The following is a 13,748-nucleotide window of genomic DNA, read 5'->3' as shown; positions in this document are numbered from 1 at the left end:
TCAATTACAGTATTTAGTTTGTATGTAAATATTTTTGTCTAATTTATTGACCCCAAAAAATATTTATTTTCATAGTAAATTTTTGTTAAGAGTTGCTAAAATTTTATCATTCATTATTTTAGGTTCTAGAGTCACAAGATTTTAAAACATTTTTCATTTTCCAGATACTTTATACACTTTCCATTACATTGACGTGTTCTCCCTTCCATGACAAAGGTGGATAAAGGTGGAAAGATTTCATGTAATCCATGGACACCAGTGAAGATCACAAATCATTGAAGAAAAAAGGTTCAGAGCACTGTCTAGTGGGTCTACATGACCCAACTCCCAACGTTAAAGTGCCTATGATAGCACAAGGGTTAAAGCATCATCATTTGACCTCTTCACCATCAAATCCAGGACCTAACCAGACTTAGCATTAACTTTAACAAAACAAAAAAGCATTCTGAATATTTTTTCAATAATTGGAGATAAATTCTGGCATGAAGGGGGGACAAAGTGTAAAGAAATACACTAATTAAATTATAAGGCAATGATGATACATTTATCATCAACTATATTTATATTTTAGGTAACCATTTTTATCAAATATAGTGACCCAATCGAAGACAATTATTCACAGTGAATTTGATGTAAAAGCTGCTATAGTTGATCATGCTTTTATGACTTTTTGAGATAATTGTGAAGTTATAAAAGTTTTTTTTTTATCTGCCTTTAATTCTTTAGTTAATCGTAGCTTGTTGCTCTAATTTAGAATAAAGGCAGATAAGAGAACAATTGTTGGTCAGTGAAGTAAAATTCCCTTTCTGCACTTACACGGTCATTCCTAAAGAGGGCACTCTTCTCTTTCAATTACCTCAAGTTTGAATCCTTTTCTTCTATTTACAGCAGGTTTTCGAAAGTCATCCATCTTTATTGTAACTCAAAGACAAATGCAGTCCTATAGAACGTACTTGAACTTAAAAACTTTATTTCTGAACATACAGATTTATAGATTCCAGCTTTTACACGGAGAACGGACTTTTCCAAATTCAGTCAGCCTATCACAACGTACAAACTAAATTAAATTCTTCAGTGTCTACAAACAATATCACAACGAACAAAATAAAATGACAGTAAAACCTAAAAAAATACTTTTGTCTCTTAGTTGGGCCCTGTTGCCAAAAGCAGATCACTTAAGAGTGACAAAAATGTGTTTGCTCAATAATAATAATATCAATAATATTAATAATAATAGTATAAAGCCAGTAGTGGGGCAATGTGTGTTTAGAAAAGAGGTGTTTGTTGCAAAAAAGAATTCATGTGCTTTAAAGCACATCCCTTCATTTCTATCTACCAGAGCTTTGTTTACATGTAGGGAAGCTTTCACAGAAAGCATGGATACAACATTCCACTTACTGGTCAGTAGCCTGTTGGAGTTTCTCTGCAGCCACAGTCACATGTCACATTTCCTATCCAAAACCTTTGGAACATAGGAATCTACACGGTTTTAAAGTCTTCTGTCTAATCTGACATGACGTCAAAAGATGGACCTAACAGAGCCACATTAAGACACGTCTTCATTTGGGTTGGTTGCAGACTTCATGGAGCGTGGATTCAGAGTGATAGGACCCTTGAAGTTTCTTCTCCCTTTTCCTTCTCCAGAAAGCAAGGCTAGCACGGAATGGACCAGAATCCGAGTGATTGTCAGTCGACTTTCTGTGCACAGCTAGCACTGCAAACTCACAGCTTGATATCCTGCGATTCTGACATTTTCGCAAGTGTCTTTTTGACCCGTAGTGCTGTGAGGCGGCAGGCGGGGTTATGGGCCCAGCATTCTGTCATCAGCTTTCCCATCTGCCTTAAACACTGAGGGGGATACAGACGTGTGTTACACTGTTGTTAGCTTTTTCCTTATCTGTGTGTGATGCAGGTTTTTTTTCCAAGATATTTTACCTCATCACTTGTCCATCGATTTGGAAACGATGGTCGCAGCTTTTTGATGCAGACCACCTCCCTCATATCTTCATACGACGGGTCTGTAGGAACTAAGTCGTGATAAGGTAACTGATACTCCTCAAGGATTCCTAAGCAAGACACAAAGATCAAGGCAAGGGCTGTGAATGGAGTTTGTGGCACAAATGCAGAAAACAAAAGCTCTTTGACTTATGCATGTTTACCTCCTGAGACACAACGCCGAGCGATCTCCCACAGGATGAGCCCAAAGCTGTACATATCAGCCATGATGTACGACTGAAAATGACTTCTGTTCAAGGTCTCCTCCAGAACCTCCGGAGGCATGTAGCGCTTTGTGCCAACTCGAGTGTTGGGAGGGATGTCTACCTCGTTGGTGTCACTGCAGAGTTCAAGAGTAAATAGTTTGAAATCTTCTAAAATACAGTTTTTATTCGTATTACAGAAAGAAGCCATACATTGTATTTATGGGCTTCTGCAATTTTTTTCACGTTTATTTTTTTGACTCCTGATATACTCACCTGATGAACTTGACTGCCAGTCCCAGATCAGCGATGCAACAGGTCCCATTTCTTTTTACCAGGATATTCTTACTCTTCAGGTCCCTGTGAGCAATAGCAGGTTTCCCCTGCGTGCCAAAGATCTCTGTGTGGAGATGACAGAGCCCCGACACTGACGAGTAGGCCAGACGCAGCATAGCTTTGTTATCCAGAGTGGTAGATTTGAGGTAGTCATACAAGGATCCGTTTTCATGGTAGTCGGTGATTAAGTAAAGCTGCGTCCAGGAGCCAGTTCCTTTGATATCTGCAGCTATGAAACCTGTAAATGGAAGAGAGAAAATGCAAGGAAGAAGATGACAAAGAAGTTAATATTCTTGAATGACAATCATCCATCTGTTGACACATTACCGGCCTTTTCTAAATGTGTTAGTTAAGGTTACAAATTTGGTTTATGGACAACACAATAGTGAAGGTACACAGCACCCAATCTAAGCATACTTTTCCTTTTTGTTGTTTTAGACAATTATTTTGTGTGGATATCTTCACAAAACAGTGCTGATTTAAAAATATCTATTGTAAATCCATTCATGGGCTCTAATTTTTGCATTTTAAAACTGTTCTATCAAACAAAATGGAAATAATTTCTAAAACATTATTTTGTGACTAAAAGTTCTATATTTAAATTGTAAAAAAAACAACAATCAATTGTAATAAAGAACCATAAAATCTGATAGTTTTAAGCTAATGTAAAAGTATAACTGAAAATTTTGAGGTTTTTTTTCTTCAAAATCAATTTTCAGATACTAACATTTGCAATTCAATTTGCAGCAAAAAATAAGAATTACTTTCACCCTTGTGCCATCCTATGGGGTCCAGATGACCCAATCCTTACATTGACGTGTTATCCCTACCATGACAGAGGTGGATAAAGGTAAAGAGGATTTCATGTAATCCATGGACACCAGTGCAGATCCAATATCATTGAAGTTCAGCGCACTGTCTTGTGGGGTCTAAGTGACCCCACTACCAATGTTAAAGTCCATAGGATAGCACAAGGGTTAGGCATAAATATTTTTACTTCCTTGTTCATAACACCTCATTTATCAGAAAATTCAATGCGCTGCCAAATCCCACTACTTAAGCGTAGCTTAGCAGTTGACCATGTGTCGGAGCTCAGCTTTTGCTAAAGGCAGCATTATACAGAACAACATCTTGTTTGTAATGCTGTTTTTTAAACCGATGATCTTTTGCCCCACAATTTAATTGCAATGCTATGTAAGCTTTTAATTAGGCGACTTTTTGTTCAGAGTCTGCCGTTTCTGACTTCACAACCTGTTCTGCTAAACAAGCTTTTAGTCATAATTAATCTGTTTTGAAGCAGAGGGCATTCTGGTGGAGCAGATGGAACACACTATTGTTTTTGTTTTTTTGCATTTCTTTTATTATTAACCTTTTTTTATATATTTTTTTTGCTTCAAATTCAAAGCTTGTACATTCACACTTTTGGATTTAACATTGATTTAGATTAAGTGTGCACTTGTCTATTTTGTTTTATTGTTTTTTTTTAATGGAAATATAGAGAAAAAGCAAGAAACAATGTAAGAATGGATAACATGAATATAAACTCACCCAAGATATTCTCATGTCTCATTAAGACAGTCTGGTAGATTTCAGTCTCTCTGAACCAACTGGCTTCTTCTGTAGTGAAGAAAACCTTTACAGCCACCTTTTCCCCCCTCCACCTACCCATCCACACCTCTCCATACCTCCCTTTGCCAATCTGTTTAACCATGTGAATCTGCTTGGCTATCGTTCTCTGAACCTAAAAAGAAAAACATCATAATAGCTTTATGTTTTCTGAGGATAAACAAATTCAAGAAGTTATGCCTAAAAAGATGGTGCCATGTCCAAAAAGCAGCTTTTGCAGTGCTCACAACTCACCAATAGAGGGAGCCCTGAGCCTGATCCAGAACTCTGAGATTGCTCTATCAGGTCCTTCAGGGATTCTCCGGGAGGAATGTAAGTGTCATCCTGCTCCAGACCGATACTGTACCGAGGACGGGACTCCTGACGCTTATACCTGAAACAACAATATTTGACACACTTTCTTAGAGGCCAAATGCCCTCTGTAACACACAAAGAAAGTGTGTATTATTTACCTCAAGTAGCAGAAGACAATGATTCCAGCCAATATGATGCTGCACACAGTGACTGAAATCAGCAGAGCCATGTGGTGAATCTTCCCATCGACGTAGACTGGAAACAATAATAAAAAATCAGTCCAAAGCATAGTTCGGTCTGTGTAGGTTACTGAGAAAAAACAAACAAACTATTGAGTAAAAGAAGAAATGAACAATCCTTAAAAAAGACACATTGTCCAAAAAATGATGCGAAAATCTCTTCGATTTTTCAAATTCTTCTTCTAATACTCTCCCCTCAAAAGCTGGGTTAGCAGCTAAAAGAAAAGCCCTCCATGGCTTTTGTGTCTGATCCCCTGCGATGGAGTTACAGATTGATGACCGGGCCCTCTGCTTCTGCTGGCACTTGCGATTTTCTCTAAGAACCTAAGCTTCCCATTTCTCCTTCACACAAAAAGACTGGCAGAGCAGACCTTCCTGCTCCGTCAGACACTGCGGTGGGCAGCGGGACTGTTTGACAGTGACTTCTTCCCCCCTCTTGCCCATTTGACTCTCTAACAAAGCCATTATGACTGCGAATCCTGCGCACCGCAAGGCCATCACTCACAGCTGTCACGGTCTTTATCACCACCCCCCCCCACTCTGTCACTGTCAGCCGCCAGCGACATCAGAGGGAGGGCATCGATGAGTGATGCAGGCGGGGAGGCAAACTTACGAGGGGGCTGGAGTGGCGGTAGTGTTGGACGGAGGTTTCTGTTGCAGAAGTCTTCATCTGTGCAGCACTCTAGAGACTTTCTTTGGCGAAACCCCCCTATGTCCTGAAAAGAAAGCCGTAAAACGAATCTGAGCTTTTTTGCTCCTCACATATTGACCTTTTATGTGCTGCGATGTTGAAAGAATCCACACACCCTACACTGAAACTCTGATCCAACCAGACCCAAACAACCTGCAGTCAGAACAGGAACTCCTCCCTCCTCCTCCACCATGGTAAAGCAGTAGCCGTCAGTCCTAAAAAAGGTAACGTTTTAACAAAACCCTCAAAGAAGGACAATAAATACAGGGTTGTTTTTTTTTTTTTTACCCCCCCATGTCTTACCTGCAAGTGTTATTGGTGGAATCATCTGGGCAGTGGTGAGAGCAATAGCACCACAGGAATCTGTGGGAGGCCGACGCCGGAGCGATGCTGCCTGACGTCTCCTTTCCGCTCTCCACCGCATCTCTACTGGATCCTCGTAGCAGCATGCTGTCCAGTATGTTACCTACCGACAAACCACACAGAGACAAAGCAGGCGAGTTCACGTGGAAAGCAAAACATTCACCAGAACATTATGACACCTAACGACAAACCACCAAGTCGAGATCACTGTCGCAGATAATATTATGGCGTGTGCTAGCAGTATTTACGCAATGTTGCAGCATTTATTTCCGTGGTTTCTCAGAGACGATGGGAGAGACGACCACACAAATTTTAAACACACACTGTTAGTAAAGTTAAAGTTGGAACTGAATGAAGAAAATGTCTCAACTTCTCTGGAACCTTCTTTTTTAAAGGCCATCCTCATAAAATACAGAGCATCCTTTTGATGGTGCAGAAGGAACAACATCTTATCTGGAGTTCTGTCATTTTGGTAATAAGATGCACATACCTGTTGCAGTTTTTCTGCATCTTAACAATGCTAAGAGAACAAATAGCAGTTTAAATTTGGCATAAATGATCAAAATATTCCACAGAGGGCCAGTGACCTTTAAAAATACCACAATAAAAGTATCTGCAGCAGCAAACCTAAATCAAATGTTCTTATTTCATAAGCATGCTTTCACCTTTGATAAAACAAACATCTGAAGTTTACTATGTTTTTGTATTAGAATATCAGCTCGGTTGATACTAATTAGGGATCAACAATCGCATCAGTTGTATTGCATCCCTACTGCAATTGGGCGGTCTAGTTCATACTAAAATTGGCCGGTTTCGCTGGCAACTTGCCACGATAACTGCAACAAACTTTGAGTGGCATTTTTTATTTTTCAAGCCTGATGATGCGACTTCCTCCAACATTTCAGTGGTTTTGTATTTTATTTAGAGTGATTTATGGGATCTTTGAGATTCTGTTTGTGGTTAATTAATGGTGCAGACATCAGATGGTACATTAAGTTTTTTTTTTTTTTTTTTTCGATTGTAAAAGCCTCACACCAAACAACCAAAGTTTAAAAAGAAAGTTAAATTTGAAATGTTTTGCCACCTGATCCATATCTTAATCAAATATTGCTGAAGTTGAAGTTGAAGTTATAGTTGCATATGAAAGTAAATATGCAGTGAAAATGTTGTGTGTTTTCTTTACTTCATTGTTTTAGAGTTGAGTCATAAGAAAATAACGTCTAACCCCGATCGTATTTGGAATACAGTAATGGTGGCTTTGTCTTCGAAATCCTGGGCATGGAAACAATTTTTTGGAGCCAGTTTGCTCTGCCATTGCGTCTTCTAATTTCTTGAAATTAGTGAAGTTGCGATCTGCATGCGATTGTAATACCGGTGTAAAATTCCAATCGAGGAGAACGTCATCACCTTGTGTCACATTTCGCACCAATTGAAGCGATTGCCTTCCAACGGCCTTGGGATCAATGTGACCCTAGCAAACATTAGTTGCTATGAAGTAAAAGACTGCCCCTACACTAATTATGCTAGGATGACCATCTCTGGTCATGTAAACATGTGGCTGTTCCTGCCATATATTGTTATGGAATCGCATGTACAATGAATGAGCAGGTCATAGCCGAAAACGGCAAAAAACAAGTTTGCAAGTGCTGCTAAATAAGCTGGATTATAGTTATACTTTCTGGTTGAAACCCAACACAGGCAGAAATGACAAGATGAAAGTCCTGAGCTTACACCCACTCAACATTCATAACACTTGATATCAGGACATTCTCTTTCTAAAAGCAGATTTTGCTGCTCTAACAACTGATACAGCTCCAAAGCTCCAGAACCAAACCCCCTTTATTCCCCGCTTATCCCATTTCAAAAGGACACCTGTTTGTCACTTGAAGGAGAGGAAGAAAAAAAAAAAAAAGGCCACGGATTCGCCTTCTCTGTACGGCTCTCAAGATCTTCATTCATTCATTCCAGCAAGATCATTGAGACCAGATGCTTAACAGCTGCAAGCAGAGATGGTCCAAAGAGAGCTCCCTATTTATTTTTTTTCACTGAGATACAATCTTATTCTCTAATTACAGCACATGTTCAGATTACTTTCCAGCAGGTGGAAGCATTATTCATTTTAACATGATTATATCAGGCTTTGAATAGAAAGAAATGAATGTTAAACAGTTAAGATAATCGTACCTTTTTTTAATAATCTAAACTCACTTGTTATAAGCATGTAAACAAATGTGATACTGCTCTGTCCTTCCATGAATGGTTTCGCAGACTTTTTAAAACTTTTATTAGATCAGATTTAATACATTATTTCTTTAAAAAAGGAAAAAGAAAAGTTAAAAAAGCATACTGTCAACAGAAACTTGTTTTGTCTGTATTTCAAAGCAAACGTTAGTTTTCTGCGTCATTTACATGCAAACACATCCGTAAAAAAACGCAATGACAATTAAGCCAAATCCAATCCAAAATCTCAGGTTTTGGTTTTTTTTTTCTTTTTTTTCTTTTTAGTAGTATGAAAAAATCTGCAGCTTCATAATGAGACGGCAAAGTCCTCTTCATCACAGCTAAGCAAAACAAAAAAGCCATGTTGGCGGACTCACAGTATGCTTCGCTTTCATAGAGGAAGTCTGCATAAAAATACATTTGGCAACTTTCTTTGAGAAACCCTTCCTGTACACACAGATAATGTGTTGACAAAACTGCAAGAGGGAGACAGAAGGGTTTAAAGGGGTCACATTAACAATTGACCGATTTGAGCGAAAGGGAGCGAGGAAGAGTAGGAGGGGGAGAAGAATAGGGGATTAACAAACGAGAAGTGACAGAACTGCGGGGAACTGGTGGGCAGTTTAGCAGCACACAGAAGAGGCAGAGCAGAGGCCACTGGCCTTTTCCACCCTTTCTCTCACTCTGCTCCCCCCTTCCTCCCTCCCATCCCTCCAACCCACTCCTATAATCCCCACTCACTTCATCCTTCATTTGCTGCCAACCTTTTTGTCCCCTTATTTCTTCGCCCCACATCTCTTTTAGGAGCCCTGCTTCTCCCCCTGTTCACATTCATTTATAAAATTCAAGTTCCATATCTACTCAGATTTGTAGATACCTTGTGTAGCTGCCAACCCCCCCCCCCCCTTTTTTTGTTTCATCTCCCACTTTCTGCCCAGCGTGAGTCTTCCCGATTGTCATGTGAGGTGCTGCTGTGCTGTTGACAAAACACAAAGCCTCTCACATCCAACCTGCACCTGGCAGCCTTGTCTGCTGCTTCCTGTGTGCAGGTGAGTGCTACTGAGAAAAAACAACCACAGGGGCAGAGACGAGGAGAATGATCAGATACAGGATGTTTCCTTTCCATAAATGTTTCCTGACCAGGAACTGAAATGAAAGTTAGGGGAAGTCATTCATGACAGAAGCAACTATGTGATTGGTATAATGATGTACGTGGAAAGCAAAACATTCACCAGAAGATTATGACACCTAAACGTCAAACCACTAAGGCGAGACCACTGTTGCAGCTAATATTATGGCGTGTGCTAGCAGTATTTACACAATGTTGCAGCATTTATTTCCATGGTTTCTCAGAGACGATGGGAGAGACGGTGCCACATGTCTTTTACTTAGGATTATGCACTTTTTTGGCCAAAATTTAAAAAATAAATCTGTGTTTCTAGAACCAAGTTTCTGAAAAGTGGCAGTAAATCCTCACCAATTTGCCTGTGAGTTGTCAGCGGGACTGTTGGCGCACCTGTAAGCCCGCCCCCTTTCCCATAACCCATCTGTTCACTGGCTCTCCCGCTTACTTAACCCTTGTGCTATCTTAGATGACCCCACCCTTACATTGACGTGTTCTCCCTACCATGACAAAGGTGGAAAGATTTCATGTAATCCATGGACACCAGTGAAGATCACAAATCATTGAAGAAAAAAGGTTCAGACCACTGTCTAGTGGGTCTAGATGACCCAACTCCTAATGGTAAAGTGCCCAAGATAGCACAAGGGTTAAAGCCCCTCACACCCACCACCTAACATATCCGGTGCAACATAAAATGGCGAGCAACATTGGAGCTATCCAGTCGTACAGTTTTGAGCCAGAAGAGGTAAACAAAGACTTTTATGGATCTATTTGTGTACAAGCATCACAATGGAGCTGAGCAGGGAGCTTGTGGCTTGCCGTAGGAGCTTAAAAGTCAAACCTGCAAGCTTTTTCCGACAACATTTTCGCGTCTGCTCCTGATTAACAACAATTTGAATAAAGAAACACTCAGAACTGGAATTTTAAAACTTTATACATGTACTCCATCATGAAAAGAAATGCCACAAGAACATGTTAAAAACACCAAAAACATGATATTTATTGTCTTTAAGGAAGGCCTCCAATGGAGTTGATTCTTTTTTTTTTAAACTGTCTTGAATTTTATAAAATCAAATGCTGTTTTTACTAAGCTATGAGTAAAAAAATAATAATATTGATGTGCATTTTAAGGACGACCTTCACAGATAGTCAGTTTTTCTATTTGTCCCATCTGTCTGTGGGAGGACATTCTGACATTTAAGATAAAAAAAAGACGCTGACTTTGCAGTTTTATCTTTAAGGATAAACAGACGAAGGAAATTTACAGACAGAAAGGCTTTAATGAAATGAGCACATAGAATACAGAAAACATGCGAACAAATTTTACTTTAAGCTTCTAAAAGTGAAGCAGTACTAACTAAATTCATGTTATTGGCTAAAATGTTTATTCACATATAATGACGACCTAACAGATCTCCTCCTCCAGGCTTTTTCTGGCTGGATGGTAGGATATAGGGGCCACTGTCAACATGCAATTAACAAGTGTTGCTCCCTAAACCCCTTTCCGTCTTTTCTTTTCAACAGATGCAGCTTTGTGTAAATGGAAAAGAAAAAAGAGGAAAGACATTTCTGCAGACAGAGGGGATGCATGTGAAGGGATGGAAATTGTGCATGAGAGAGCAAAATGAAGAGAGGAGATGTGCAGCCAGATAGACTGTCAGAGGGGAGCAGAAGGAGAGGGAATGTTCATTAGTTATCCAAGTCATGTCAAACAAGGCCAACCAGAAAAGCCCTTTCCCCGAGCCCATGTAAACACTGCCCGCCTCCTCTTCCACTTACGGCACTCTCATTTAACAAAGCTGCTCCCCCCTTTTCCCCTCTAAGTAGCTGTTCATCTTGCAGGTGTTTGACAATGTGGTCTGTACGGCAAAAGCAACACACAGGGTGAAAAGGTTTTTTTTTTTTTGTTTTTCATTCTCTCTAACTCCTACTGTTAGCACTTGGCATCTGTTTTTCCTTGGACAGATAAGCCTGTTCAGTTCCTGCTCTTAACTGGACGTCCTTCTTCCTGTCAGAGCTGAGATGAGCAGAGACATCCCACATGTGCAGGAATGCGTAAATGAACCCCACTTTTTGTCATTCCCCAGGCTAGATGTTGGGCAGTGAAGGTCTCCTCTTCACCCCGTATGACTAAACGTGCGTGTTTTGAACTCAACAAAGATCTCCTCATAGTTTAAACTAAAGCCTTCATCAAAGATGAGAAATAAAAACCTTTTCTATTTAATATATGAAAAAATGACCTAAAAAGTCAACTTTTTGTGCAGAGTCCAGGTGTTCTAAGCCATGTAAAGTCCCACTTCAGTCATCTTTCTATGTATCATAAAACAGTTCCCAGTTTTTTTAAATTATGATTAGCGGTACATTGTTTATTTTATTTTTTGCCAAAACCAAAAAACCTGTAGTTTTCTAGGACACAGGAGTAAGCCTTCCCTGACTTCCCATAATCACTTTGTTTACACTTCCTCCTGCTGGTTTACAGTCCCTCACTCCCTCAAACTTAACATTTCCGATGCAACAGAAAATGGCCAGCTGTACAGTTTTGAGCCAGATCCCAACTAGGACGAGGAAAACAAAGACGAACATGGATCTATTTGTCCACAAGTGGATGCATCAGAATGGAGCAGAGCAGGGAACTTGTGGACTCCTGATTGTAGGTTTTCCACATCAACTATAAGCTTTTTCAAACGGCATTTTTGCAACTGCTCCTAAATTCACAACATTTCAAATGAAGAAACAATAAGAAATGTGGTTTTGATATTTAATTTGCTTAATATATGTCCTCCATTACGGGAAAAATGCAAAAACACCAAAAACATGATTTCTATTGGAGAGGGTTTTTATGTAAAATGGGAACATGTTTTTATTGTTAATCTAGATTTAAAAACTATTATCATACCGTTTAACTAAATGGTTAAAATGAACATTTTTTTTACAATTTAGAAAAAACAAATAAAAAAACTTTTTTTCTTCCAAACAACCAAAATAAAAGCTTTTTTTTATGGTTTGAAAATCAAACTCGAATATGTTTTCATTTACAACCTCTGTAGAAAAAACGTGATGGCGGTTGGTACGATCATCCCCTCTAGCCTCCAACACAAACAACATCATCATGAGCTTTTCAAGCATTCCTTCATTATGTCATGCAGATGAAGGATGCGGTAATGAGCCGGTGCCGCTCTGTGGTTATACAGCTGTCATCTGCCAGGTTTACTTTATGCAGGCAGTGGTGTGTGTCAGTCTACGCCTGAGCTCCCTTTCATGGGGATGAATGACAAACACACGGATGCCGGAACTCTGCGTTCATCCCAGCAAGCCGTTAGCGTTGCCTTCGGAATAAAGGGGGGATGATGAAACAGTCCTTGAAGGAAGTGTGAGAGAGCAGAGCAACCAGGGAAAGAAGACCAGCTGGTTGCTCCTTCGAGGACAGTTTTTTTCTTCCTCTTCTTCTTCTCACGGCCATCTGTGTGCTCCGACTCAACACTGAGCAGCCCACATCCATTCCCAGACATGGGGGCAGATCAGTGGGATGTGGCTGTGTACAGTTACTCAGCCTGATACCAGTGGTTGAGATCTGACTCATAAACTGTGCAGATTTACCAGGATGTTCGCACCTAAACTTTACTTGTTATAAAAAAATAGGCAGACACTGTAAGGTTGACAAATGTTATGACGCAGTTCCTCAGCAGCTATTTAAGGAAGCCCTGCACAATGTCTTGCTGAAACAGCATACTTTATTGTTTACATGAGTCTGACACAGATAATCAAATTGTTCTACTTTGCTGAAAGACAAAAAAGTGGAACACTTATTATATTCATAAATGATATGATTGAATTTCCTGGTCATTAATTACACAGTTTACCCAGTTATTATGTAGACTGAGAATTTCGTTATGAGAATGAAAACTTTTATGAAAGGGAAACAAAACAAAAAAAGTCAACTGATTAAACATGCTCAAAACGAGCTCTGCATGTCAGTGGAGAATTCCATTACAAAGTTGAAATGTTATTATGAATCCATCCTCCTCTCTATTCAAAGAACAGCTGTGACAAAAAACCTTGATACCTCGCAGATTCCTTCAGGCATCTGTTTTTGTATTCAGCCAAACAAATGTGCATGTCACAATGGAACGCTTGAGATGAAAAAGCATACACAGTAGTACAGCAGGCTTAGTGCCTGTGGAGTATCTGGAGTCCAGTGCAGATCTTCAGGAAGTGTATGCTGGAGGAGGTTTTTTTTTTTTGTAAAATGTCTCAGAGTACCTCACTCTTAAAAGATTTTAAGAATTCTTGTGACATATCTAAGAAAAGGCCTGGGTTTCTGAAACTTTTGTCTTGGTAATGACTAAAAAAATAGAAAATAAACCTTTTGTTTGGTTTGATTCTATAAAAATTGAAACTGAATTGCAGATTTTTGTGTTTTTTTTGTCTTCAACTGCTTGGGATTTGTCGAATCCTGCTACAAGTCTAGAAAAAAAGCCACAAAAGACTAATCCTGAGTTAGGAAAACTAGAAAAAAAGCTAAAACAAACGATAGCTAATAGTTTTTTTTAAAGGCGACATGTTTTGAAAAATCCAAGTTTGATTTTCAAGCATTTTGGCAACTTGGACATTACACATTGAATGACAAATTTCAGATTTGAGAACTATAAAGCATGACA

General features: G+C 39.4%; 1 protein-coding gene across 1 annotated transcript in view; it reads right to left on the bottom strand.

Moving 5' to 3' along the window:
* Positions 1–943: 943 nt before the first annotated feature.
* bmpr1b (bone morphogenetic protein receptor type 1B) overlaps positions 944–13,748 on the bottom strand; it is a 72,683-nt gene continuing 59,878 nt past the window's right edge. The window contains exons 5-14 of the mRNA XM_020705857.2: positions 5,688–5,850; positions 5,500–5,599; positions 5,307–5,409; positions 4,613–4,709; positions 4,395–4,533; positions 4,083–4,275; positions 2,475–2,772; positions 2,160–2,335; positions 1,936–2,066; positions 944–1,848 (exon numbers count right to left, since the gene is read on the bottom strand). Of these exons, the coding sequence (XP_020561516.1) occupies positions 1,723–1,848; positions 1,936–2,066; positions 2,160–2,335; positions 2,475–2,772; positions 4,083–4,275; positions 4,395–4,533; positions 4,613–4,709; positions 5,307–5,409; positions 5,500–5,599; positions 5,688–5,850 (1,526 nt within the window). The 3' untranslated portion in view covers positions 944–1,722. The remainder of the gene's footprint in view (positions 1,849–1,935; positions 2,067–2,159; positions 2,336–2,474; positions 2,773–4,082; positions 4,276–4,394; positions 4,534–4,612; positions 4,710–5,306; positions 5,410–5,499; positions 5,600–5,687; positions 5,851–13,748) is intronic.

This window comes from Oryzias latipes, chromosome 9 (assembly GCF_002234675.1).
Source record: "Oryzias latipes chromosome 9, ASM223467v1".
Classification (NCBI taxonomy): domain Eukaryota; kingdom Metazoa; phylum Chordata; class Actinopteri; order Beloniformes; family Adrianichthyidae; genus Oryzias; species Oryzias latipes.
This window is presented reverse-complemented; position numbering and strand designations above follow the sequence as displayed.